Source organism: Miscanthus floridulus, chromosome 12 (assembly GCF_019320115.1).
Source record: "Miscanthus floridulus cultivar M001 chromosome 12, ASM1932011v1, whole genome shotgun sequence".
Lineage (NCBI taxonomy): Eukaryota > Viridiplantae > Streptophyta > Magnoliopsida > Poales > Poaceae > Miscanthus > Miscanthus floridulus.
Window position 1 is genome coordinate 11,144,274 of NC_089591.1, and position 26,428 is coordinate 11,170,701.

General features: G+C 43.8%; 3 protein-coding genes across 3 annotated transcripts; 1 reads left to right on the forward strand and 2 right to left on the reverse strand.

The window, feature by feature from the left end:
* Window positions 1–845: 845 nt before the first annotated feature.
* Window positions 846–3,411, reverse strand: LOC136495544 (two-component response regulator ORR42-like). The gene is made up of 3 exons (XM_066491448.1): window positions 3,296–3,411; window positions 1,226–1,445; window positions 846–1,031 (listed from the first exon to the last, which is right to left on the reverse strand). Exons 1-3 carry the CDS (start codon window positions 3,409–3,411, stop codon window positions 846–848), a joined length of 522 nt encoding a protein of 173 aa, XP_066347545.1.
* Window positions 3,412–8,782: 5,371 nt separating this feature from the next.
* Window positions 8,783–9,223, forward strand: LOC136495545 (protein FAR1-RELATED SEQUENCE 5-like). The gene has a single exon (XM_066491449.1). It carries the CDS (start codon window positions 8,783–8,785, stop codon window positions 9,221–9,223), a length of 441 nt encoding a protein of 146 aa, XP_066347546.1.
* Window positions 9,224–15,265: 6,042 nt separating this feature from the next.
* LOC136497944 (thylakoid lumenal 15.0 kDa protein 2, chloroplastic-like) lies at window positions 15,266–19,216 on the reverse strand. The gene is made up of 6 exons (XM_066493845.1): window positions 18,929–19,216; window positions 18,231–18,334; window positions 17,717–17,807; window positions 16,893–16,961; window positions 16,204–16,313; window positions 15,266–15,654 (listed from the first exon to the last, which is right to left on the reverse strand). The coding sequence occupies exons 1-6, from the start codon at window positions 19,194–19,196 to the stop codon at window positions 15,562–15,564; spliced, it is 735 nt and encodes a 244-aa protein (XP_066349942.1). The 5' UTR covers window positions 19,197–19,216; the 3' UTR covers window positions 15,266–15,561.
* Between the last annotated feature and the right edge of the window lie 7,212 nt (window positions 19,217–26,428).

Here is a 26,428-nt window from a genome sequence, read left to right on the forward strand (position 1 = left end):
ATAGAGCAACCCCGAATTAACCATTTTACATGAAACAACGACAAAAGCGTAAGAGTGTTTGGTTCACTCACCGTGTAATTTGATATACTTGAACTCTAAGGTGTTAAAAAAACCCGAGGATAGAATATACAAATGCTTGCCAAAAAGACATTATGGTTTTATTCATTTAATTATCTTGTCATCTATGGGACCTTCCCTATTTATACGGAAGTGGAACTGGCATGTTTATAGCTTGCCCTCACCTAACTGCACCCTCTATTTTAAATTAAAAGATGTTTTAACTCTTCTAGATATATTACTGTTACTATATATCTAGACATAATGTATATCTTAGTGTAGAACAAAAGCTATATATCAAGAGAAGCCAAAATGTCTTCTAGTTTAGAATGGAGGGAGTATTATATTAACAAAATATTTGAGGGCAAAGGTGGACTTTATTTGCCTGGAGGGCACTATTGTCTTTACAATTCCCTTGAGCCTAAATCCTAGTTACATCTTGATCTCTTTCTCAATGGGCTTCATCTTGGCAAAGCTCCTGGGGTCTCATCCGGATGGCTTGGCGGTCTGCCTTCCGAGGGGCTTCGCCTGAAGCTCCGAGCGTCACCTAAAAGACAAGACAAAGGCATATTCGCGAAGCGGACCCTAACATAACCCATCGAACGATAAAGATCAGATTGTCTTAAATAAAACATAAATTAATTATCATAGAAAGTATCCAAATTTGTCCCAAACTATTACAACTTCAGGGTTCTCGCCCCAACAAAGCATAACTGCAATAACCTATAATAAAGCATCAAATTCGAATAAACCACAAGCAAATATTATGTTGTTGCTACAAGCTGATGCTAGCCGCTCATGTTCTTCTTGCTAATGACCACCTTGAGCATAGACTCGAGGGTCTCAAGCTTCACTGGTTTGGACACAAACACATCAGCACCAGCTTGCATGAATGCCTCCCGGCCACCGAAATCTGCTGAGACCCCAACGATCTTCACCTCAGTAGCTCCCATGGCACGAATCTTGGCCACAGCCTGCCAAATGATCCACAAATAAATACATTTTCATCAATGAAAACTAATATTAGTAAGTTGAAATGCTAAAAGATATTGCTCACAAAAAAGAAATGCTAAAAGATTTTTTTTTGTCTATAACTTCTGTGAATGTGCCGAAAAAAATTAACAGGAAACAAACATAAATCTACTATATAACAAGTTCAAAAATATACCTCAGGGCCCGACATTATGGGCATATCCTTATCTGAGAAAACAATGTCAAATGTTTTCCCTTCAAGGAAAAGGTCAACAGCTTCTTTCCCATTCTCAACAGCAGTAGCCTCACAGTTAAGTTTGTGCAACATGTGCATGAGAATCACACAATCAACTTTGATATCCTCCACAACTAATGCCCTTGGGGCTGACCCTTGGTTCCTGGATGCCATGAAGATTCTGCAAACAAAATGAGGAAATCAATTTTAATAGTACTCTTCATTTCCTGATACTATCAAGAAGATTAAGCAAAATCATAATATTCTCTATTTTGATTACAGCATCGTGCATGTATTAACGGCAAAACATGTTTATGTTTTACAGTAGATTAGAATGAATGACATATAATAGAATATTACAGTAGTCCACAGAACAATGGCGAAGACAACAATGACAGCAGATTAGAATGAATGACATATATGTTGATTAACAGCTCCGACTCCAGCTTTTATGTGGATTATAGTGACAAGCTGTTTTTCTCTTTTCTCCCAAAATGAAATAGGAACCGATAAAACCACTATTTTTAGATTCGCCGGCTCCTCCATGCACTGTAGCAAGAAGCCGGAGCTGTTTTGAGCCGTGCCGTAAGGCTTGATAATGCAGTATACTAGGTACGGGTCTAGACGAACTGTACATATTCTAGAGAAAATATAAAAACAAAGAGAAGGAATTCAGGACCAACCTTGACTTGAGATGATGATGCACACGTATCCTTCTTTCTTGGTACTCGACTGCCTCTTTGAGTGCTGCATATCACGGTCGCTGGCCCATTTTATAGGCGAAGCCAAGGGCCAAAGTTTGCCTGATCAAATCTGAAAGATTTTTCTATAACTGCTTGAAAACAAATGCGAATCGGAAATCTGATATGCTCAATTAATTCGCTCCTCATTCCAGATCAAAATGCAAGATCTCACGCACCTTGGGTTCTGACACGTGTATATATATGGCGTGTAGCTATTGATGAATATTCACTCCTGGCCGTCGCATGTGAATCCGCCATGGCCATGAGCAGGCCGCTGGCGCATGAATCAAGCTGTAGCCATTCTTCATGAATCGACTCCAGTTTTGGATGAATCTGGAGAGATTTCTCATTAAAACTTTGATTGGATTTGTGACCAAAATGGCCGCTGGGGTTTTAAGGATATCACAAGAGATTTATTTTTGCAAAGATGCAGATTTGGAGAGTGCATTGGGACCATTTGCATCTTGCATATAAGTGTTGTTATTCCAGGCAAATCCAGCAGGATGCCGCCCTGCATCCTAAATTTTGTTTGATTTGATTCTTTTGCCTGGCCTTATCTTCTCGTTAGGTACACATAGATAACTGGTTACTACTCTTGGAGAAAATAACAACTGGTTTGCCAAATATTGTGAGCGGGCCAAGGAAATTACAAATGCACTTATGTTGGTGAAACACAAGCCAAAAGATTTATGTACAGAAATATTCAAATACACAATGGAAATGTCGCTTTCACTATTCATGAACGCATTCTGACAAAAAAAAAAGATATTCAAATACATATACAAATCATGTTAAGATAAGGTGTTGACTGCTTAAAGTGAACTAAGCATAGCTTAACTCGCACTACTACAAAAAAACTTTCGGGAGGCGGTTGTTTTTTATTCACAGAGGAGGACATTTTTTATTTACAGAGACGGGTAAAGCAACCACCTCCGTCTAAAGGTCTCCGTATGGAGGCGGGCAAAGCAACCGTCTCCGTAAATCAAACAGGAAAAACATAAAAAACCATGGACAGGCCCGTCAAGACCATCTAAGGGCCGCCGCCACAGCTAGCTAGAGACCATCCAAGGGCCGCCGCCACAGCTAGCTAGATCTGCACGCTGTCGCCATCATCATCGCTAGATCCGGTCGCGCCAGCCCTCAATCCACCACCGGGGACACCACCACCCAAGATCTACCACTTGGAGGATGGGCTCTCCCTGGATCTGCCATCGGGGAGCGCACCCGCCCTCGATCCACCGACGGGGGACACCACCACCCTAGATCCATCGCTGGATGACAGGCCCACCTTGGATTTGTCGTCGGGGAGCGCGCCCGCCCTGGATCCACCGCCTGGGGGCGCGGCCACCCTGGATCCACTGCCGGGGGGGCGCCGCGCGTGCCGCCGCCACAGGTACGGGCCATCACACGCGCTGCCAGGGGGTGGTGGTCGCCCCGCGGGCCGCCCCGCACGCCGCCGCCACCAGTTGGGGCCGTCCCGTGCGCCGCCGCCAGTTGGGCCGTCCTATGCGTTGTCGCCACGGAGGAAAGGTGGGCAAGCGCTACCACCCCAAGCGCCGCCGCCACGGCACCGAGAGATGGAGAGAGAGGTAGGCATCAGAGGGAGAGAGAGAGAGAGAGAGAGGTGGGCGAGTGAGGGAGAGAGAAAGGAGGGCGAGTGAGAGAGAGTGTGCCGTCGGGTGAGAGAGAGAGAGCAGAGGTTGGATAAGAGGGAATGAAACCCTAAATCTTCATATATATACACTAAATGATATCGGGCCTGATATGGGTTTTGGGTAGGCCTCGGATATGGATTTATGGAGGCAGAACCTTAAGAGAACCGTCTCCAAAAATAGAACATGGTTGTCTTAAAATGACCGCCTCCGTAAATCCATTTTCAGAGGCGGGTATTTCCTGACCGCTTCCGTAAATAAAACAACCGCCTCCGTGAATCGATTTATTGAGGCGGTCATTTTTTTGGTGCCTCCATAAATAAAAACGACCGCCTCCGTTAATCGCCTGGTATTTTACGAGTCGATTGGATTTTGTGACCGCCTCGGTTAATGTTTGGATAGTGCCTCCTAAAAATCATTTTTTAGTAGTGTCATTAGATTCCTTATGGTGGGGTCAACAAAGCATCAGTATCTCTAGCTTCCGTATGACCCAGCACCGCCACGCCGCTAATGCCTTGCCGCCTAACTCTACTAGTGCCGCCAGGAAGGCCGGACAGCTGCAAGGATGGCGTCAGCCGGGTGATCTGCCTCCCTCAACCCTTGGCCTTTTCTCAACTCATCCTTGTCCTCTTTTCTTGCTCCGGTGACAGATCGGTATGGCATTGGACCGAATCTACATGGATCGCGCACTATGGTAGGATCATCCAGATTCGATGGTGAACAGTGAGTTCTTGATGATCGGTTCGGTGGCGGTGCTTCCCTCCACCTATATGCAGTGCGTCAATCACAGTGGTGGAGGCACGGCCAGCCTCCCCCTATGTGGGTGGTCGTCAGCACCTCCCCCCATGCTCCATCCTGACAAGGCTTGTCCCTGTGTTGTGGTTGTCTGTCAGGTCCCGGATCAAGGACCCAACGGAGACTGGAACTAGATAGGGTTCAGGATGAACCAGATAGAGTCTGGGGAAGATTGAGATAGAATACAGAAGGAAGAACAGAGTTCAGATAGGAGAACAGAGTTCAGGGATGGTTTCTGTATTCATTCGATCGATGATCCTTTCGGTTACAGGATGGCGCCTTTTATAGACCAAGGCCCAACACAAACAGCTGACTCACAGCTAAGCTAACGGGGTCATACGCCCGCACACAACCGACTCAAACTTCACCTAACAACTGACGGCCGTTACACTACTAACAGCGCGCCCAACTGACGCTTATCCGACAACAGGCAGTCGGCTTCTTCATCAGAGATTACCCCACCTTGTGCATCTTCTTCCTGAACCTGACAATGTCCTTGTTACGGGCGTGATCCGGTGACCCAATCGTGCATGACATGGCTAGCAATAGGCGCCTAGGGCCTCAGAGTACCACCATGGTGTGTGATATGGGACGTTCTTCGTCATCTTTGAGCTTTGGGCGCTATGTCCCCAATGTTTGGCAATAGCATGGTATTGGACACGCTTCATTGACTCTTTTGCCTTTGTTGTGGTGGGCGGGTGTGTGCTGGTGAAAGCCATGTTGGTCTCTGTGTCAGTCCTGGCGGTGATGACGTTTTTGTAGATATGCAAGGCGGATTGCCGGTGAAAAAACCTGTGAAATTAAGCCTATTTGCGGGTTCGCGGATGACCCACCTTGCGTCCTTATGTTTTTGGGTGTCGTTGTTCTCAATGGAGGTGACATCATCCACTGGGTCTCTAGGTGAAAACTTTGCCCTACACTAGACAAATGGTTGTGATCACTATAGTTGTGTCATTGTTGGAGGCACTTTGGAGGACTTTTGTATGGTAGTGCTATTTATGCGTATAATGTGGTTGCCCAATCCAGAGTCTTCAGTAGCTATCGGTATCCAGCATATTCTCACGGCCTACTTCAATCGAAACGAGAATGCTTATATCGGTTGCCTTTTTTGGTAATTAGAGCTTCAAGAAGCATATGGAGTTGTTTCTCTTCTCTTATACTAGAAGTATACCCCGTGCATTGCTATGGGAATAGCGAGTGAATTTTAGTGGATAATATGTGGCATGATATGACATGGGTTGCTTGCATGAATAGGTAAGTGTTGTAATTGTATATACCAGTGGATTGCTGATGTGGATGTCTTGCATGTCGAGATAGAATTGTAGTGGGATTTATGATTATAGATATAGATATACACCATGTTCGCTTGATCGTATCAGCCATGCTTATCCGCCATGATACAGTGTTTTTCGCTCACAACAAAACAGTATCAGCCGGCTTATAAGCCACAGAAACGATCGAGCGAACAGGGTGATAGATATAGATATATCTCATGTCAACATTACGAGTGTCTGTGTTGTACCGTGTAATTTGCAACAAAAAACATTATGGAATAAGCCGTGAAGGAGGATTTGTCAGATGCAATTTGAAGATTTCAAATTTATTTCTTTTGTTTTATTTGTTGTTCTTTGGTACATTAGAGTTTTTGATGTCCTATATGTTTCATTGTTGCGACAATTGTAATGTCTTCGTAATAATCGTGGTATGACGTATTTTTATTAGAAGATGTCTAAAACCCAAAACCCTCCAATGTCTAAATAAATTTCTTGTGGCAAAATCGGTCCATCTTAGTTTTATTTCGGAATTTAACTGTCTTATTCTTTCTGGAAAAAAGGCAGCTTAAATAGCAAATGTAATTTGGGTTCTTTTTTTTCTCTTGTTTAACCTTTCTTTGGACTTTTACTTAATTTATTCTAACAAGTAGGTGGCGTCTCCTCCTGTTTCATAAATAATAAAATATCAAAATCTACATGGCAAAAGCGATTAAAGTAAACAAATATGCAGGATATATCTACTTGGGCTATCAATTTGCCTTGACGTGAGGACTGCAACAGCGATCAACTCGCGTTGTCTGTTCAATCCAAAATCAAACTTCTAGGGTCCGGACGTCCGTTTTGGGGTGCTAGCATAGGATGCTGCCACGCTTCACATGGGGGCCTGCGTCTCTCCATTTCCTGTGCCTGGACGGACCCATGCGGGGGCCTCGTCTCGATCTGTGGCCCGCTCTGTTTCCCGCGCCTGTCGCTCACGCCCCCTTCACTGCCACGCGCATGCACGTGGGTCCAGCAGCTGTAGCAGGCGGCTACAGTAGGTGGGTCCCACTGAAACACGTGCAACACCAGATCTATACGTCCAAAATAGTTAAAACACTTGCAACATCCGTCTGAAACACATGCAAAAACATCATAAAAAACTTGAAACCACGTGTGTAGCCATTGCAAACATCCAAATGAAAACACTTGCAATATACGTATGAAAACATTTGAAACACTTGCATATATATATATGCAACATCCAGATCTACCTTTGCAACGCCTAGATGAAACACTTACAACATATATCTGAAACAGATAAAATATTTGGAACCTACACTTGAAACATACGTGTATAGTCATTGCAACATGTGCAACATCCCGATCTACTTTTGCAACATTGATGTGAAACACTTGCAACACACCTCTGAAATATCTCAAACACTTGAAACATATGCTTGTAACATGTGCTTTCAGTGCAATATCACCTTGCTTAGACGAATGGAGGCTCATCGTTGCGGAGCTCAATGCCCCAGCGGAAGCAGTGTCGCCCGTGCCCTAGCGGAGGTAGTGAGCTAGGCGAGCACCCCCTATAGCACCCCTAGCGAGCGGCCGGCAGCCGATGAGCCCGCCTAGCGAGCACCCCTTGGCTAGCAAGCACATGAGTTCGAGACGAGGAGAGTCACAGGCTCCACGACATCCTTCCTCTCCCTATTGCTTTGAATGGAGAGGCGGAGGAGAGAGAGAGGAGATGCAACGGGAGAGGATAAGTCTAGCCACCTGATGGGAGTAGATATTGGTGTGATGAAAAAATACATGGACCACATGAGGCCACGAAGCATCCGTTGTCCGGGTAGCGGGTAGAGCATTACCGATCCAAAATGGATGACTCAGCAAGCTACACACTATTGTATTTGTTATGTATACTCTTTGAATTAATTTAGATCATTAGATGATCACATAGTCCTAACTAGCTATAGGGAGGTTTAGGAGCGGCAAGGCCCCACTTGTCATTGGATGGAATGGACGATGTTCAAAAAAAAATGCTCCTGCTTTTAATATTAATGTTAGGATAACTAAAATTCTAAAAACCTTTGAGACATTTAGGGGAACCCAAAGGACTGTTGGTAGTTGATTCCAAAAATAGTAGAGGGCAGGTATCCAAGAAGGTGGAAAACAAAACAGTATTAGGCTTAATTGAAAGTAATTTCAATTTTATGTATAAAATGAGATATAAATGTCATGTATATATCTAAAGGTAACATATCAGGTGCAAACCAAGCAACCTGTGGAAACTTGGAAACTACCGATCAGGGACACAGGATGTCAATCCAATGGATAGGATGAGAGGCGGCACTATTTTGCGCTTAAACCCCCCCCCCCCCCACCTGCCAGCTTTTTTTCCAAAAACCCCCTGCCCCCTCCCGTGCAAATTCACCGTCAGAGACCTGCGCCGCCCCAGGCGATTCACATCTCGTCGCCCCAGCCCTCCGCCGCCAGAGACCTACGCTCCGTCATCGCTAGCCCTTGCCCTCTGTCGCCCCTTGGTCACGTCACGATCAGAGGGAGCCGAGACTGACGTCAAAAAGATCTTGAAGACCACCAGCGGCACCCCCTTCATCATCCTGACCACCGGTTCTTCATCTGCCTGTGAGCTCGATCGTGTGAGCACTGAATTGTATGTGAACAACTCTGACGTCATGCCATGCACACAGGCACTAAGACACAGCACACCATGTTGTGGATCGACCAGCAGCGCCTGGGCTTCGACGTGGACGTGGTGGAGAGAGACTGATCATGTTTGTGTGCGCCCGGCCATCTATGAGGTCCTGCGCGGCTCCGGCGTGTGTGAGTTCCTTTTCGTGACCTTTCTTTTCATTTTCGTTTGATTGCAAGTTCTGTCAATATGATTGCCAGAGGACATACTCGGACGGCGTGACGATGTGGAATGACGGCGATAGCCAACAGCAGTAAGATCTACAGCAGCCATGGACAGGAAACGACGCCGTCTCTGAAGCCGTCGTCGTTGATCCCGCCGTCGCGGGACTAACAGGAAGAAGTTTTGAGGCCGCCGCCATGGATCATTTGAAGCCTGTGGTTGGAATGATATTTGATACACTTATAGATGTGGAGAAATTTTACAAATCGTATGCACATGAAGCTAGTTTCTCTGTTCGTGTTGGTCAGCACAAGAAGCCAAATGATAAAATATTATTCAAGCGGTATTATTGTTCAAGGGAAGGATACAGAAAGGAGAACGTAAAAAATGCTATTGATGAATCCAGAAAAAAGAGAAAGACACATAATGTGATGGAAAGCAGATGTGGTTGTGAGGCACATATTGTTGTCAAGCTTGGCAATGACGAGAAGTATCAGATAGCTTCAATGGTTGAGGAGCACAGCCATGGTTTTGTGTCACCAGATAAGAGGCATTTGCTAAGATCCAACCGTAATGTTAGTGAGAGGGCAAAGAGCACCTTGTTCAGTTGTCATAAGGCTAGCATTGGCACCTCATAGGCATATAGACTTCTCCATGTTAGTAAGGGTGGGTTTTAGAATGTTGGGTGCACGCTGAGGGATTTGCAAAACTATTACTGTGACCTCAGGAGCAAAACCAAGGATGCAGATGCACAAGTGTTTGTGGCACAACTTGAGCGAAAGAAGGAAGTAAATCCTGCCTTCTTTTATGACTTTATGGTGGATGAACAAGGACGACTTGTTCATGTGTTTTGGGCACATGCCTTATGCAGGAAAAACTATAGTGTTTTTGGTGATGTGGTTTCGGTAGATTCAACATACACCACTAACCAGTATAACATGATTTTTGTGCCATTTACTGGAGTCAATCATCACTTGCAAAGTGTTTTCCTAGGGACAACATTCTTGGCAAATGAAAAGATCGAGTCATATGAATGGTTGTTTAACACCTTTCTTAAGGCTATGCGTGGAGTAGCACCTCATCTAATCATAACAGATGAAGATGCGAGCATGAAGGCTGCTATTGCTCATATTCTACCGGATACAACTCACAGATTTTGCATGTGGCATATCATGGAAAAGGTTCCTGAGAAGATTAGGCCCTCTATAAGAGAGGATGAACAGTTCTGGGATAGACTACACACATGTGTTTGGGGCTCCGAGACTGCAGATGATTTTGAGTCACAATGGAATTCTATCATAACAGATTTTGCACTCATGGGAAACGATTGGTTTTCCACAAAGTTTGCCATGCGTCAATCATGGATTCTGGCATACTTTATGGACATACCTCTAGCAGGAATCCTTAGGACTACATCACGATCGGAGAGTGCAAATTCTTTTTTTAACCGTTTCATTCATCAAAAATTGACTTTTGTTGAGTTCTGGCTAAGATTTGACACAGCTTTGGAGTGCCAACACCAAGAGGAGTTGAAAGTCGATAATGCAAGTCTTCACACCACTCCTAAATTGATGACACCATGGGCCATGAAGAAGCAATGTAATGTGATATATACACATGAAGTCTTCAGTAAATTTCAGGAACAAATCGTAGCTGTAAGAGACCATTGCATTATTCAAGGCATTACAGAGTGTGAAGATATAAAAATTGTCACCATCAGCAATATATCTGAAAAAGAGCGAGTGGTTCAGTTGAACAAGTCAAACATGTTTGGTAGGTGTTCCTGTAAATTTTATGAGTCCTAAGGCATCCCGTGTCGTCGTATCGTACAAGTACTTAGAGCTGAGAAGCAAAGTGAGATACCATCTATTTATATTACGAAGAGATGAGAGAAAAGATGTAAAAGGTTTGTATTGTATGATTTTTTTTCTATGGGTGTTTTGTACAATAGTACTAATCAGATATTCAATTTTATAGGGATCTATTCTTTGATGAAGAAGATAACCTGCTAGATGAAAAGCCTGAAGATCATATGGAGGTGTCAATGCAGAAAAAGATTTTAGATTCACGCAACCAGTTTGAAGATCTTATCCAAATGGCCCAGAACTCTGAACAAGGGATGGACTTTTTATTTTGAGTTAAATACATGGGTGGTCTATCAACTTGCGCTCTAGTTTCACTTAGGTTTATCAACTCTTAAAGTGGGTTTTTGCGTCCATAATCTTTGTTAGTGGCGCATTCCGCACATTCCTAGTCCATACCCTTTTGTTTCAATTTTTTTATCCGACGTGGTTCCGCCCGCGTACCTCCGGGTCCAGGTGGACGCCGCACTATATCTTCAAACGCACACACGCATGCCGCTGGGCACAGGTGCATGCACGTCTGCTTCGGCGCGTACAGCAGCCACGTCCGGAACCTGGTTCATCGGACGTCCGGTCTTCATGTGTAGGTACGCCTGCCTCCGTTCCTTCACGCGCACGTACGGCAGCCGCGTCACACAGCTACGCTCTCGCCTTCGTCTTTGCCTTTGCATCTTGTGCTCTGCGACCGGCGACTGGTACATCTCCAATCGCGGCGTCCTCCTCCAGCTCCGTGTGACTCTCCGGTGGCCGGCGGCTCTTCCGGCTTTGGGCGACTCTCCGGCGGCGTGCGCGGCTCCTCCGGCTTCGACAGAACTGGGCGCATGCACGTACATACCGCAACCAACTCTGGTCGTATGCATGTGCATGAATGCTGCACTTGCTAGCTTCTTCCATTTAGCATGTCGTGAACACGCTTACGTGCATGCATGGCCCTCGTGTACAAGCCCATAGACTTGTTGGCTGTTGCTAGCTTCTTTCCCTTTAAGCCAGTAACCGGCCGGCCGTATGTACATGGCCAAGGCTTCTAGATGTTTGCGGACTACGCCGGCCGCGCGTAGGCTTACACCATGGCGACCAGGAGCGCTACCGCCCCGCACGCCTTAAGGCTTAGCCAAGCTCGCGCTCGCATCCACTCTCTCGCCCTAGCCCTATTCTTCTCCATCTCGCTCTCCCTGCTCGTCGCGGGCACAGCCGCCATGGTCGCCGGACGCGAGCTCACAATCTGCCGCCGCCGATCCACCCCGCGCCTCACGGTCAGCACGACCAGCTGCAACGTAACGAGGCACACCCGGAGCACCCATCCTCGGCCACGCTCTCCGCCACCGCCATGGGTGTGCGCACCCGGGCAGCCGCGCTCTGCCCGCGGCCGCGGCCCCGACCGCGCGTCACCGCCACCGCGTGGACCTCACGGGCCCTGCAGCTGCCGCCTCCGTGCTGCCGGCGGCCATCTCCGTGAACGCGCGCGAGTAGGCGTGCGAGGACACGCGAGAAGGCGCCGCCGCTGCGGGCGTGCATGTGAGCCGCCGTGGCCACGCGAGCGAGTAGGAGCAGCCAGCGTGTGGGCGCGCGTGCGAACAGGGGTCGCGAGAACCGTCACACAGAGAGAACAACCGCCATGCCACTGCACGCCGCGAGCGCCGGCGGCATGCTCGCGTACGTCGCCCTCGCGCTCACCGGTGCCAGGTGCTGGTGCCACGGCGCCGAGAACCCACTGTTCCGCAAGGCCGCCGCGTACGAACTCGGAGAAGGGGCGGCGAGCAGGCGCGTGTGGGTGAGCACTGAGCAGCCATGTGAGCGGGCACGTGCGATTGCAGGGTCGCGCGAGGAGGAGAAGCGGGGCTTGGTCGCGGGGTCCAGCCGCGGCGCATGGAGCGCGCGGGTCAGAGGCGGCACCGAGGCTTGGACGTGGCGCTTGTTGATCCAACCTGGACGCCACGATGGACAACCACGTCGGTTAAAAAACTGAAACAAAAAGGTATGGGCTAGGAATGCACCACTAACAAAGATTATAAACCCAAAAACCCACTTTCAGAGTTGATGGACCTAAGTGAAACTAGACTGCAAGTTGATGGACCACTGATGCATTTAACTCATTTATTTTCTAGTTTATCCAACCTAGTGGAACCTCTCCAAATGATCATGCCTGCTACGAGAGTTAATACATAGGATGAGTATGAATCTTTCCTTGATAGTAAATTCCAAATCAAGTCGATATACATCCACCAAATGATATCAAGTCCAAAGGGAGATGCAAACGAATTAAGAAGAGCATGGAGATGAAGGCTGCAAGCAAGGGTAAAAATAAAGGGACGTGTGGAAAATGTAAGCAAGTAGGGGATCATGATGCACGCACTTGCCCAAACAATTAATGTTGTTGGCTGATATTTCAAGTTCGTGTAAACACTTTTTTTACTAGTGACATCATTCAGCTGCCAATTTTCAGTGTTACATTTTCCTATCTACAAGCTTGTGATTCTACAATTTACTGATATACAGGTACTGATATACTTAGTTCCAGTTTATATTTTCCTATCTACAAGCTTGTGATTCAGTTACAAGGTACTGATATTGCATTTTCCTATCTACAAGCTTGTGGTTCTAGAACATCCCTTATGCATTATTATAATATCTGAAAAGTACTATTGATTTGCTTAGATTTGCAGTGGGACTGAAGCATTACTGATCTTCTGTATTTTTTAGTGTTGATAACTATTGACACTCACCAAACATTATGATTTCTTCCATTTGGGATCAACATGATCAGTCAATCCTACTTTTTGTCTCTTTATTTCAACAACTACAGAATCTGGTTGTGCTCACATGTGCTTTCATGTCTCAATTGATGTTCTATTTTGTCAGCCCAAACTTCTTGTATACATGTGCTACTTTCTACTGATATTTGCAGCAGGGCCTGCTTGATCCGAAGTAGAAATTCCCAGTAACCAGTACAACATTTTGAGTTCTGCAAATTTCTGTTCATTCCAGTGATAGCACAATTTAAAATACAATTTGCTATCTATACAATTTCTATAGTCTTTGATGTGTCCTATACAATCACAACTTACCCAACTTGCTACCACCTGGATGGTTTACAGAACACCAGGCAAAGCACGATTTACAGAACACATGCTTCAATGCATCTCAGGATCAACACACAGCTTCAGAATGAAGCAATCCTCCCCATTCACCTTCCTCTCGCCAATGCACCTCAGGATCAGCATAGCTTTAGAATGAAGCAATCATCCCCATTCACCTTCCTCTCGCCAATGCACCTTGCACCAGCATGGCAGTCAACGGATACAAGCCCTACAGAGACAAGGAAGAACAATTTTCAGTCACAAATGGCCATTCCAGTAGGCGGCGGAGGGCCAGGGGCGGAGGGCCACGGGCAGCGGCGCCCTCACCAGGCCGGCGGAGGGCAAGGGGCGGCGGTGGGACGACTCGTTGGCGGAGCGCAAGGGGCGGTGCAGGGCAAGGGGCGGCGCAGGTCTCTGGCGGCGAAGGGCTAGGGCGACGAGTCCCTGGCGGAGGATGCGAATCGCCAGGGGGCGGCGTAGGTCTCTAGCGGCGGAGGGCTGGGGCGGTGAGATGTGAATCACCTGGGGGCGCCGCAGGTCTCTGGCGGCGGAGGGCTGGGGCGACGAAATGCGAATCGCCTAGGGCAGCGCAGGTCTCTAACGGTGAATTTGCATAGGAGGGGGCAGGGGGGGTTTTGGAAAAAAAATGGCAGGTGGGGAGGGCTTAAGCGCAAAATCATGCTGCCTCTCACCCCATCCATTGGATTGACATCCTGTGTCCCTGATCGGTAGTTTTCAAGTTTCCACATGTTGCTTGGTTTACACCTGATATGTTGCCATATCTGAAATCATCTTAATATAGGATTACACGTGATAGCCGAGGTATCATGAAACTATCATGAATGTACAAAGGCTTGGAATTTCTACTTAGAAATTACGGATCTGTTTTACAAATTCAACATATATAAGTCTTGAAAAGTAGGATATGAAACCCCACTAAGACTACTAATAATAGATATAAAATCCAAAAGATTGAATATTTTCCTTAAGGGACCGTTTGGATCATTTCATTTGGAGGAATTGAAATATACTCAATAAATTAGGTTATTTGGTTTGGAATTTAACATTCCACCACTTTCCAAAGTTCACATATAAGTCTATCTTAAATTCATAGGTTAAGAGATGGAAATTGATTCTATAGATCATTATTCTATGTTTCTACTTTGCAACTTATAACACGCTCCTCAACTCACTCCCCTAGGATAGAAATGCAACACTCTCTCTCGTATGGCCAACAATAATATACAAATATATTAGCTTAATTAATATGTGTCTAAATTATAATTCTTAAAATGAATTCAATTACAAAGATCCAAACAGGGCCTATGATCTAGACAAGTTCATAAAGGACAGTGAAAAACCTTAATACACTTCTACGCCTAAAGATCTAATTATGATTTTATCCCACAATATCATTTGGATAGAGAGGACCTAATTGTCAGTCTCCCAAGGGGAAGAAGGTTTTCTCCCTCTTGAACCTTGGTGAGATATATAATTACAATTAGCCCTTAGAGCTAAAAGTGGGCTTAGTTCTTTCATGGACCTAATAATATGAAGATGTCTAAGTTTGATAAGATATTCTGTAATTCGCGAAAGGTGCCCTCATTGGTCATCAGCAATAATCGGTTTGATGATTGCTTTCAAGCATTAGTGTTTTGATCTGCAAATGGGGTGCGGCTACAAATAGCGAAGAGCACAGGAAGAAAAGATGACCTAATTTGATGTAACCTGTACATTTCCGTGGAAAGGAATGTGCTATTTCTCTAGATTAATATAATCCCAAACAATTCCAAAAAGAAATGTTGCATGCATAAAATGTTCTAGCATGATTGTTTGTACAACTTTTTAAAGTCCACACTTGCATTGTAAAAATAACCATATTCACAACCAGATAAATGCTCTCAATTTGAAAGAGTAAAGCCTTTAATTCTCTGGAGACGATGAGACATCTATAGTCTCTGTTGTTCTAATGTTTCACTTCTGTACACATGCAGTTGTCCTTTCCGTGTTTCTTTGGGCGATATAACTCTTTACTTTCTATAATACCTCCGAACAGTTATTTGTCCCCGTGGGGTTTCTTAGACAGCGTGATATTGCTGTCACAGCAGCTTCAATTGAGGCGTCCTCTCCCTGATTCATGTTCAAGATAAGCAACGACACCAATAAATAAAGACAAAATTCCATCCATAGATGTAAACTACAAAATAGAGAACGAAAATATAAATAACATTGTTTTGAGCAGCCCTCCTTTTAAATATTTTGTAGTTTACTTGTAAATCTGTCAGGAAGCTGCAAAAATGGTGCTCAGTTGTTTCACCTACATACCAGTGGCATGACTCGTCAAGGTCTCATTTTCATTGATTACATACTTCCTGCATGGTGACTCCCTCACTAGTGTTTCAACATGATGATGTATATTTTCCTCAACATCTATAAGTCTCCTATTGGAAATTTAGGTTGTTGATCTTAGTAGAGTTTACGGCAATGAGACACAAGGTATAAACGGTCCCCATGACAAATTCAAGACTTTATAAACTATGGTAGGATTCCAAGGCTAATTTGGCATTTAAAACATATTTTGTCGATGAATTGGGAATACAAAAGTGATGCAAGGAACAAGTACTGCAATGCAATATGAATATATTACGACAACTAATAGGTCAAATAATAGAATGTCACCTTTTCTTTCCAGTAGAACATGTTCCCATACTTCCCTGAAACCTGACTCCAAAAGCTCCGAGGGATGTCTAAATCAACTAATGGACCAATGTTGAAATTTATTATGTTACCTACCAAAAGATTCACAGATTCAGTACATATGACTCACCAACAAATATCACATCGAATAAAGTTAAAGTATTTTTATGGTACACATAAGAATGCCATGATATTGGGTGCTAAAATTCTATTTGGTGACATCGTCATATAGACACAGCTATAGATTCTTATTAATAACATCATATTCAATTTGAATGGATTAACAGCATTGCTATGAAGCAAGAGTATGCACATTGACAAAGCCTGACATAGATGGATCACCAGCAGCAATAGGGCAATATGTTTCAAACTTACGTGGATCAGTTGCAAGGAATGGATTTATAGCTTTTCAATTCTTCAATTATGTAAAAAGAAAAAGTAAAATTGTGCCATGCTAACTATAGCATTTAGTGCAATACAGAAAACTCTCCATAACTGGATTCAGCGAACAAACCTTCCAATTAGTTTGTTCAGCCAGTCCATTAATTAAATTCTTCAAATTCCATTTTATTTTTTTCCCTTTTGCACTGATCAAAAGTGACATTCAAGATAAACAGTCGCAACATTAAGAAGAAGAAAAAAACTTGGCCATTATGCTGCAAGTATCTTACCAAAGGTTGGATCAGCAACAAAAACAATAGTACGCTCATCAACCTGCCAAAAATCTTTGATAGCCAATCCTGGAACAATACAGCCCAAACAGCAATGAAACAAATTGCAACAATAGGACATCACATGCAGAGTCATGACAATATAGGGATTTGCATCCTGCTAGTATTTAGTTCAGTCATGGACTAATGGTACAATTAAATGCTTTCCCTTAGATGAAAGAAGGGTCATATGAATTATTCTAAAAGTACAAGAGAGATGTTTGGAAATTTAATTGAAAGGATGTAGCATACTATATAGGAGAAAAGGCCACATCATAAACTAAACTGCAGGTCTCCAGGGAGTACAGCAGTACAGGATACCAACTTAGCTGATGTGATAAACCAAACTTGGAACCATAAACTAAAAAGAGAGAACATATAAAGACCAAAGAAACAATCATGAATGGGGTTGTGTTGTAGTCGCTGGGACTTGAAAATGGTATTTCCAGAATGTTCTAGCAGAACTTGGCTTAGGAGCAACAAATATCTACAAGCCTACCCATCTCGAGAGTTTTTTTTCTTAAAAAAAACTGTGTTATAGTTCTAACATTTCTATTGTAGTGCAAAAACAACAATACCAAACTTCATTAAGGTAATGATATTTGGTCATTTTCACGTGGTTAATTAAGACATCGTAAGAAGAGATTGACTATCCAAGTTAGGAAACTGCAAGTAAGCATACCAAGATTGTAAGTATCTCTTAATGAAAATAGTGATGAAACAACAGAAAGCAAGCCAAGGGTGTACCATATATTGGACCATATATATAGTTAAAGAAAGCTCACCAGGTGTATCAGGATAATTTTGTGCAAGAACTCGCAGTTTGTATCCTGTATCCTTCTCCAAGTCTTCTATCTCTTGGCGCAAACGGTTTTCCTAAGAACAAATAACCATCCTCGATGATTGATGTGTAGCTAACAAGACAGAGTGCATCTCAGGTAGAACAAAAAAGCTATCAAGGCAAGTATTCCTCTTCATATCAATATAAGACATAACATGAGAGATAAGACATTTTAGGAAAGACATATATGGCAAGATGAACGGATCATGAATAGTGCCTCAATTAGACAATTTATATGCTATATAAATGTTTATTTTTTCCCTTCTTCCTGGGAAAAATATGCAGGACACTCAGGATATCTAATCCTAGAAGAATAAATAGTATTGGGATCTAGCATTTGTTGATTTTGATCAGTTTGATTCTTCCATCATCTAGTTATCAATATTGTTCATCTGGGACTAAACTTCATGCCTGCGAAGAAACAAAATACTGAGTGTAACGTAATGGGCTGGAAATACCTGGCCTGACGAGAGAAAACCAGCAACATCGATGACGGTAGTAAATTCTTTAGGAAGCAATTCTGGTTTGTTTACCCCAGTTCTGGCATTGGCCAAACCAACAACTGCAAGTACCAGATGTTAACCGACACTTACTAGAGAACAAAAGGAAAGTTTACCCCCAAAAAAAATATTTTATGCTTCGTTTTTTTACTAGACATGCCAGAAAGAAAAGAGGAAAAACGACAGATTAATGAATTGATAAAAAACGGTACCAGCACTGAATGGCAGCATATGGAGTGAAATATAAAGCCAGAACTTGATCAGGGCAGCTATTCAAGTTATAGTTTAATCTCACAAATATTTAGGTACTCCATTACTCTCCTTCACCATACACCTGTTACAATACAGCTATGTGCAATACCCCAGCAGAGTTAATTAAAATTCAGCTGTCGTATCTCTGCATTTTACTTGAACAGCCTCCCCTATTCTTATCCCAAACTTTTCCCCAGTTCATATTTCTCAACTAGGCATAGGCAGCTACAAGCCTACAACAAAAGTATAGATTGGTGAAGAAGCGAGGGCATGTTCTAGTTCTACACACAAATAACATTCTTTACTGCAATTCGGAACCAATGCCCTTCCACCTCCTTCACTCGGGAATGTTCCCCGAAGCATTGTAAATCTAAGTGCCGAAGTAAAGACCAAGCAAAGCTTACGGCAGGTGAAGGAGACGGCGACGGCGAGCACGCCGGAGACCGCGGCCTTCCATGGCACAGCGCCGGCCAGCTTCCCGGCCCAGGAAGCAGCAGCATCCCTAGCAGCGGCGAGGGGGTGCGGGGTCCGGCTGGCGCAGCAGTGGAAGCGAGGGAGGGAAAGGGCTCTTGGCCGTGGACGGCGAACGGATAATGGCGACGAGGTTGGTGCTGTTGTTCTGCAGGACGTTAGTGGAAGAAGACGAACGGTTGGGAGAAGAGCCATCGCCATGTTTTTTTTTCCTTCCTTTGTTTTGTTTTGATTTTCCTTTTTCTTTTCAAGAAGACAGGGCAGGGGCTGGGACAACAAGGTTTCTTTTGCTTAGAACCTATTTTATTACTAAAAAAATCATTAGAAATATTTTTCCTCTATTTTTTAAATAAATCATTTCATTAGGCCTATAGTGTGGCTAAGGCTGGATAACGAGTTGGCTTGGCTCGTTCTGGCTCGTTAAGATAACGAGCTAGTTCGGCTAGGCTCGTTATCCTAACAAGCCAGAAAGCCGATTTGGCTCGGCTCGTTAAAAGCTTGAGCTGGCTCGTTAAGCTCGCGAGCCAGGTATAAAAAATACAAAAAATATAATATTTGTATTTATCTAAAGTTTGAGAATAATAATAATATAAAAAATACATCTAGATCAGTTACCAATCAATTTATAGGGTCTAGACCAGTTATCAATCAATTATAAAGTGTAAGACATGAAGTAATACAAAAACTAATATAAGTTTTGATACTTTTTTCCCTGAAAGCTTGGCTCGTTTAGCTCGTGAGCGGCTCGCGAGCTAGCTCGAGTTGGCTCGTTATAGCTAACGAGCTAAAATCTTGGCTCGGCTCGACTCGGCTCGTTATCATAACGAGCCGAGCCGAGCCGAGTCGAGCCAGCCATGAACCGAGCGAGCTAACGAGCTTCGAGTTTTTCGTCCAGCTTAAGTGTGGCTAAATGATGCAATTAGCTCGCGTGACAACCTGTCTAGACTAGTTGTTGGAAAACAAATTTGTGTTCAGTATATAAATGCAAATGTTAAAATTGGTTTATGAAAAACTAAAGGTATATTAAACTATGGTTTGGCTAGTAGTGCCGCTGTGTATTATTTGATACTATATACGCTCAGACAGAACGGCGGTTCATGATTCATGCACGCTGCACCCGTCCAAGAATACTCCTATTATCTATCAACTCTCTTCGTCCACAAAAAAATATAATTATAGAAGTCATACCGGTTAAGTTTAATCAAGTTTGAACAAATTTGTAGTAAATATTATTAACATTAATGTTTCTAAATAAATTTATTATAAAAATATATGCTATAACTAATCTAATGATACTAATTTTATATCGTCAATGTTAATATTTTTTTATATAATTTTGATTAAAGTATAAAATATTTGACTTTTCAAAAAGCGAGAATTGCATTCTTTTATGGACGAAAGAAGTATCTAGCTAGCTATCTACTCCTATTAACAGAACGGCTAGTAGTATATACTTCCTCTATCAAGAAAACATATAATTCTAACGGAGTACCATGTTTTAGTATACTATATTTAACCAATTATAGATAAAAAACTATAAATATTTATAACATCAAATAAATATCATTAAATTAGTTATGAAATATATTTTCATAATAGATTAATTTGGAGTCATAAATATAAATATTATTCACTAAAAATTTATACAAACATGAACAATTTTATCTGGCACGTAACCCAAAGTTATATGTTTTTCTGGACAGATGGAGCATCTATACCTAATAATAAATTGGCAAATTTTTTGGTCGCAAATTTTTCGTCCATCCATTTTTTTTATCCGTCTCTGTAGGATCTCTGGTACGCCTAGAGGGGGGTGAATGGGCCTGTAAAAATTCAACTCAAACCGAATTCAAATTCACCCGTGGCACTGCCGCTCTATGAGCGCAGCACTTCCGTGCCTGCAGGAGAGATTAGTTTACAGTTCAAAATCTATCCAACGAAATTTAGATCGGGTAAATTTCTTAGCTTTCTGACAGCTGAAAGTGGTGGAAACACCACACACAAGTAGATCAGCCTCAAACTCTAGAAATCACCTCAACCACAACATGTCATGCAAGTAATGTAAATCAAGCACAAGTGACACAATGATTTATCCCATAGATTGGCTCGCCACCGAGGCTTGCCTACCTCCACGTCATTGAGGTTAGCCAATAAGGCTTACAGCTTTCCAGCCCTTCCTCGTTCTTAAGTCAAGAGACTTAACTCTTGAGATAAGGGGTGAGTTTAGAAGCTTCAAGAGATGGTTACAAATCTCACGGGGCTACCACATAAGTTGGCAAGCTCCACGGACGACGTTCTAGCCAGCTAGGAGCTAAGCTCCAAGAGTAACAAACACAACCATCGGCTAAAATGTGAACCAAGTGCTCTTTAGAGATTGGGAATAAATGGAGCTGCTCTCTAATTGACTTTTGGACCCTTATCCCTCAAGGATTGATGGAAAAATCAATAGATTTGCTTAGGGGCTTGAGGTCAACAATGGAGTGAGAGAGAGAGAGCTCCTGCTCTATTTTTGAATGTGCTGAAGTGAAGAAGAAGAGAGCAGGTTACCATTGGGAAGGAAGGGAAAAGGTATATATACCCCTAGCCCTCAACGGTCACTTAAATCGCAGATAGCCGTTGTAGAGGAAAGAGAAATATATATATATACCTCCAGCCCACAATGGATACTACACCCAAGAGGTCAGGCAAGACGAAACCCGTGGCCTCAAGGTTGGGCGAGACGGAGCCACAGCCAAGGGGTCGGGCGAGCCAGATCCCATGACCAAGGGGTCAGGCGAGACGGAGCCCGCAACTAAGGGGTCGAGCGAGTCGGAGCCCGCACCCAAGGGGTCAGGCATGACGGAGCTCACACCACGCAAGATAGCAAGGGTAATAGTGAAGTGGAGACTGTCTTGGCTATCAATCTAAGGATGCATGTGGTTGTTTGAACATTTGGTAGCATATATTAGCTTAAGCATTGTGCCCCCTTTATAGTACGGCTTTTTCTATACTCAAATTCAGTATATAAAAGAATTTAAACCTCCTTTGAGTTTGAAGCCATCTACATTTGTAAATGGGGGCTCCTCCATTTCGTGTAGCATCCTCGAATATAAATTCCCTGCTTGTCATCTAGAAAAGTCTCATTAGTTCTCTAATTGCGTGGTCATTATCACCAAAACCCATAATTAAGGCTTGATTGCACTTTCAATCTCCCTCTTTTTGGTGATTGATGGCAACCCAATTAGAGCTTACAAAAAATATGAAATAAATACTGAGATTTTTGAGCCATGGGTGTAGAGCCTCTCCCTAAGTAAGTGAATAGAGAATTGAATTCTCAAATTTGGCATAAGAAGCCAAGATTCACATTTTAGTGAAGGTGATGGGGCTCCCCCTACATCCATGCTCCTGTGGGGTGCTGCATACTGTGTCAGGTATGTAAAATATGGTGTAAATGATAGTTTATGCACAACATGGTTTGTTGTTGCAACTGGGTGCGGCACTGCCGCACTTACTGTAACAGCATAGATCAGAACAGATACCACACAGCATATGATACATATAAAGATATATATTCTAGCACAATTGTATCACAAGCGACAGCATATATTAATATATGTTCATATCCCAAACAAAAAGTCAAATAGTAGCATTATTTCATAATTTAGAGTTTTGAGCGACTCTCAAACTTTCTACCTAGCGAAGACTAACACTCATCGAATAGGACATGAAGCGCAGCTACTGACCATGGCGTCAAAAAGTTGTTGACCCCTCTAATTTTCTATTGAAAAGTTGTTGACCCCTCTAATTTTCTCCCCCTTTGGCATAAAGCACCAAAAAGAGAAGAAAAGAAGAAAGATCAACACATAAAAGCTCTAGTTTGGTTTTGGTAAATTGATGAAACCCTAAGTGCTAACCTAGTTTATCAAAGTGATAATGAGATAGATAGCACATTCTAAGTGGAAAAGCAAATGAAGATCATGACATGATGATGGTGATGCCATGGTGATGATCAAGTGCTTGGACTTGAAAAGAAGAAAGAGAAAAATAAAAGGCTCAAGGCAAAGGTACAAGTGGTAGGAGCCATTTTGTTTCGGTGATCAAGACACTTAACGAGTGTGATCACATTTAGGTTCGATAGCCATACTATTAAGAGGGGTGAAACTCGTATCAAAATACGGTTATCAAAGTGCCACTAGATGCTCTAACTCATTGCATATGCATTTAGGATCTAGTAGAGTGCTAACACCCTTGAAAATGTTTGTGAAAATCTGCTAACACACATGCACTAAGGTGATACACATTGTGTTTAGCACTTCGGAGCAAGGGTTCGAAACTTCATCGGTGGAGTGTCCGATGGTGCCACCAGCGCCCTATACAGAAAAGACAGGGTTTCACAGAGTGCACTGGACGCTAGCCTCGACAGGACCGGTGCGTCTGGTCAGTGACAGTAGTTAGGTGTGGTCTTGGTCAAATGACCGGACATGCACTGTAAGGTGATCAGACACGCAGGGCCTGTGTCTGGTCGTGTGTGACGTATGGTGACATAGGCGACGCTGGAGTTGGCGCCCGGGCGCAGAGCTGATCAGACGCTGGTCTGCGTCCGGTCTTGTAGCACCAAAAGCGCCCGGTCACAAAACAAAGGCTCAGGGAGCTCTTTGGAAACGACCGGACTCTAGCTAGTCTGCATCTGGTCGCGTAGGAGCAGACGCGTTCGGTCACAAAACAGAGGCTTTGGGAGCTCTCTAGAAATGACCGGACTTAGGCGTAGCAGCGTTCGGTCATCCTAACAGTGCATTCGATCATGACTTAACCATTGGGATCGGGCGCTCAGCATTTGAAGAGAGGGATGACATGGTAGCCATCCATTGATCGGATGCTAGCAGGGTGCATTCAGTCGTTCTGACCGATGCATCTATTCGCCTCGATTTTTTAGTGAACAGAGGAGCCAACGGCTCTATTTGTGGGGGCTCTCTATTTAAGCCCCATTGCTGGCTCTAGCTCACTCTCTTGGCCATTTGCATTAACATAGCAACCTTGTGAGCTTAGCAAAAGCCCTCCCACTCATCTCCATCATTGATTCATCATCTTTGTGAGATTGGGAGTGAATCCAAGTGCATTGCTTGAGTATTTGCATCTAGAGGCACTTGGTGTTCGTGTTTCGCTACGGGATTCGCTTGTTACTCTTGGTGGTTGTCGCCACCTAGATGGCTTAGAGAAGCGAGGATCATCGAGCAAAGGTTGGTGATTGTCTCTAGCTCCGATCATGGTAATTGTGAGGGGTTCTTGACCTTTCCCCGGCGGAGAGCCAAAAGGTACTCTAGTAAATTACTCATAGCTTGTGTGATCCTCATCTTGTGTTGGTTGTACGGCACCCTACTAAGGGTTTGGCGTGTGATGCCAATTAGCGCGTGAACCTCTAAGTGAGTGAATTGCCGCAATGAGGACTATCTTGCCAGCAAGCAAGTGAACCTCGATAAAAAATTATTGTGTCAACATTTGATTCTGAGGTGATTGGTATTCATTAGTATTCACTCTTGTGATTGATTGGTTCATTCCTCGACTTGACGGTATAACCATCTTGTTCTCTCTATTTACAATACCATAAACTAGTTGTCAAGCTTTTTAGTGTAGCTAGTCATGAGAGCTTGTTAGTTTGGTTAGTGTGGCTCTTTAGTTAGCATTTGAGAGCATACTAACATAGTGTAGTCACATAGCCATTGTGTGGATAGAGACTATAGAAAAACTAGAATTGTGGTAGGTGGCTTGCATTTTTAGTAGGCTAGCGCAACACTCACTTCGCCTCATATTTGTCTAACCGGTTTGGTAAGTGTTGTTGTAGAAATTTTAATAGGCTATTCACCCCCCTCTAGCCATTAGGACCTTTCAAAACCTACTCGTCATCTCTCTGGATGTCCATCCAATCAATATCATCACCTCCTACAGCAGTCCTGGCACCACCATCATTGTCATCGGAGTCAATACATGCGCGGCCCTGACGGTGAGGAGTCACGGTGTAGCGAGTGGAACACCTCAGCTCCTATCTCTAACGGTATCCCTCTAGGGTCTCATCCTGATCTGCTGCTCGTCCCTGCTCCTCCTCCTCATCATCATCCTCATCATCTAAATTTGTGTTGGAGAGACTCAGAAGGTCATACTATGGAGGAGGTGGAATAGGAGGAAGTGGTGGAAGGTCATGTCCACGCTGCTGATGCTGCTCAAGTTGTGTCTCATACGCTCTGTCAGCTGCATAGGTGCACTTACCAAAGATTGCCTTCAACCACTTGCCAAACTTCTTTATCTTGCCTCATCTACGAGACCTAGAGCGGGAAGACTCGGGGATATCTACATGAGCATGAGAGCTCCCTAAGTAACTACAACTGGCTAGGTCTTCTCAATTTTATAGACGGTGTGCATCCCATCCTTCGAAAAATAAAATCAAGTGACCCTCTCAATCATGAACATGAGGTAAGGGGCATAGGGCAGCCCCCTCCTCCCATCCTCCACTGCAAATCTCAACTCAATCAGCATGAATCTAGGGACATTAAACCTATCCCCACCTGGAACAAATCTAGCAAACACATTTCTCACATAGCCATTAATATCTGAGGCTACTCCATCCTTTGGGTTGATGGTGTTCCTGATGAGGTTATTGAGGATGTAATAGAAGTTATGTAGACCACTCCTCTTGCAATCCTTCTATCTCTCCACATGTAACTGATGTCATGGATCTCAGCTCGAGGCTCATCATAAATGTAAGTGTAACCTTTGTGCTCATCCCCAAAGCAAAGAATCCAGCTGGAAGTGACAAAGTCGACTCAGCAGTGCCGACCATCAGTTATCTAATGAATCTCATCAGAGGTCTAGTCATAGAAGTATGTGGCATGAAACTATGCAAGGACCTCCTCATTCCAGTTATACTGGAAACCCATGATGTCTGAAAGCTGGAACCTATCGCAAATTTTGATTACCTTATCAAACTCAGGCTCCTCCTTCTCCTACATCTCATCCCAAATGATATACTGCATCTTGATGATCTTGGTTTTCTTGGATGTAGGAATGGCAGTGGCATAAAAGTTGGAATGAAACTCATTCTAGAATCTATAATCAGTGCCCAAATCCTTGCGCACTGCATAGGGATTGATCCCCCTTGCCTCTTCCACTAGCTTCCAACTCTTGGAATAGTTGACAACAGCATGCTGGTGGGAGTCATCTAGAGGTCTCATGATGATTTCACCCTCAAAATCTCTCATGTATCTACCATCAAACTCGGAGAGATGCTGTGGGGTGTTAGAAATGGCATCAGTGGTACGACCTATCATCTCTAGCCTCTCCTCATCTTCAATGTATTGCAAGCCCCTCCCCCTATCACCAAGTCCCCTTGGAGCTGCACTACTACCTGATGCTGTTGACCTCCCTCATCCACGGCGAGGTGGATCCTTGTCTCTTTGCTCATT

Excerpts from the sequence above, each read along its gene's own strand:
- LOC136495544 (XM_066491448.1), bottom strand. The coding sequence starts at position 3,411 with ATGGCCCGTACCTGTGGCGGCGGCACGCGCGGCGCCCCCCCGGCAGTG. Across the intron at positions 1,446-3,295 it reads TCCCCGACGACAAATCCAAG|AATCTTCATGGCATCCAGGA; the intron begins GTGGGCCTGTCA and ends TTTTGTTTGCAG. Across the intron at positions 1,032-1,225 it reads CCATAATGTCGGGCCCTGAG|GCTGTGGCCAAGATTCGTGC; the intron begins GTATATTTTTGA and ends ATCATTTGGCAG.
- LOC136497944 (XM_066493845.1), bottom strand. The coding sequence starts at position 19,196 with ATGGCGATGGCTCTTCTCCCAACCGTTCGTCTTCTTCCACTAACGTCC. Across the intron at positions 16,962-17,716 it reads AAATTATCCTGATACACCTG|GATTGGCTATCAAAGATTTT; the intron begins GTGAGCTTTCTT and ends GTATTGTTCCAG. Across the intron at positions 15,655-16,203 it reads TGTTCTACTGGAAAGAAAAG|GGAGAGGACGCCTCAATTGA; the intron begins GTGACATTCTAT and ends AACATGAATCAG.
- LOC136495545 (XM_066491449.1), top strand. The coding sequence starts at position 8,783 with ATGGATCATTTGAAGCCTGTGGTTGGAATGATATTTGATACACTTATA.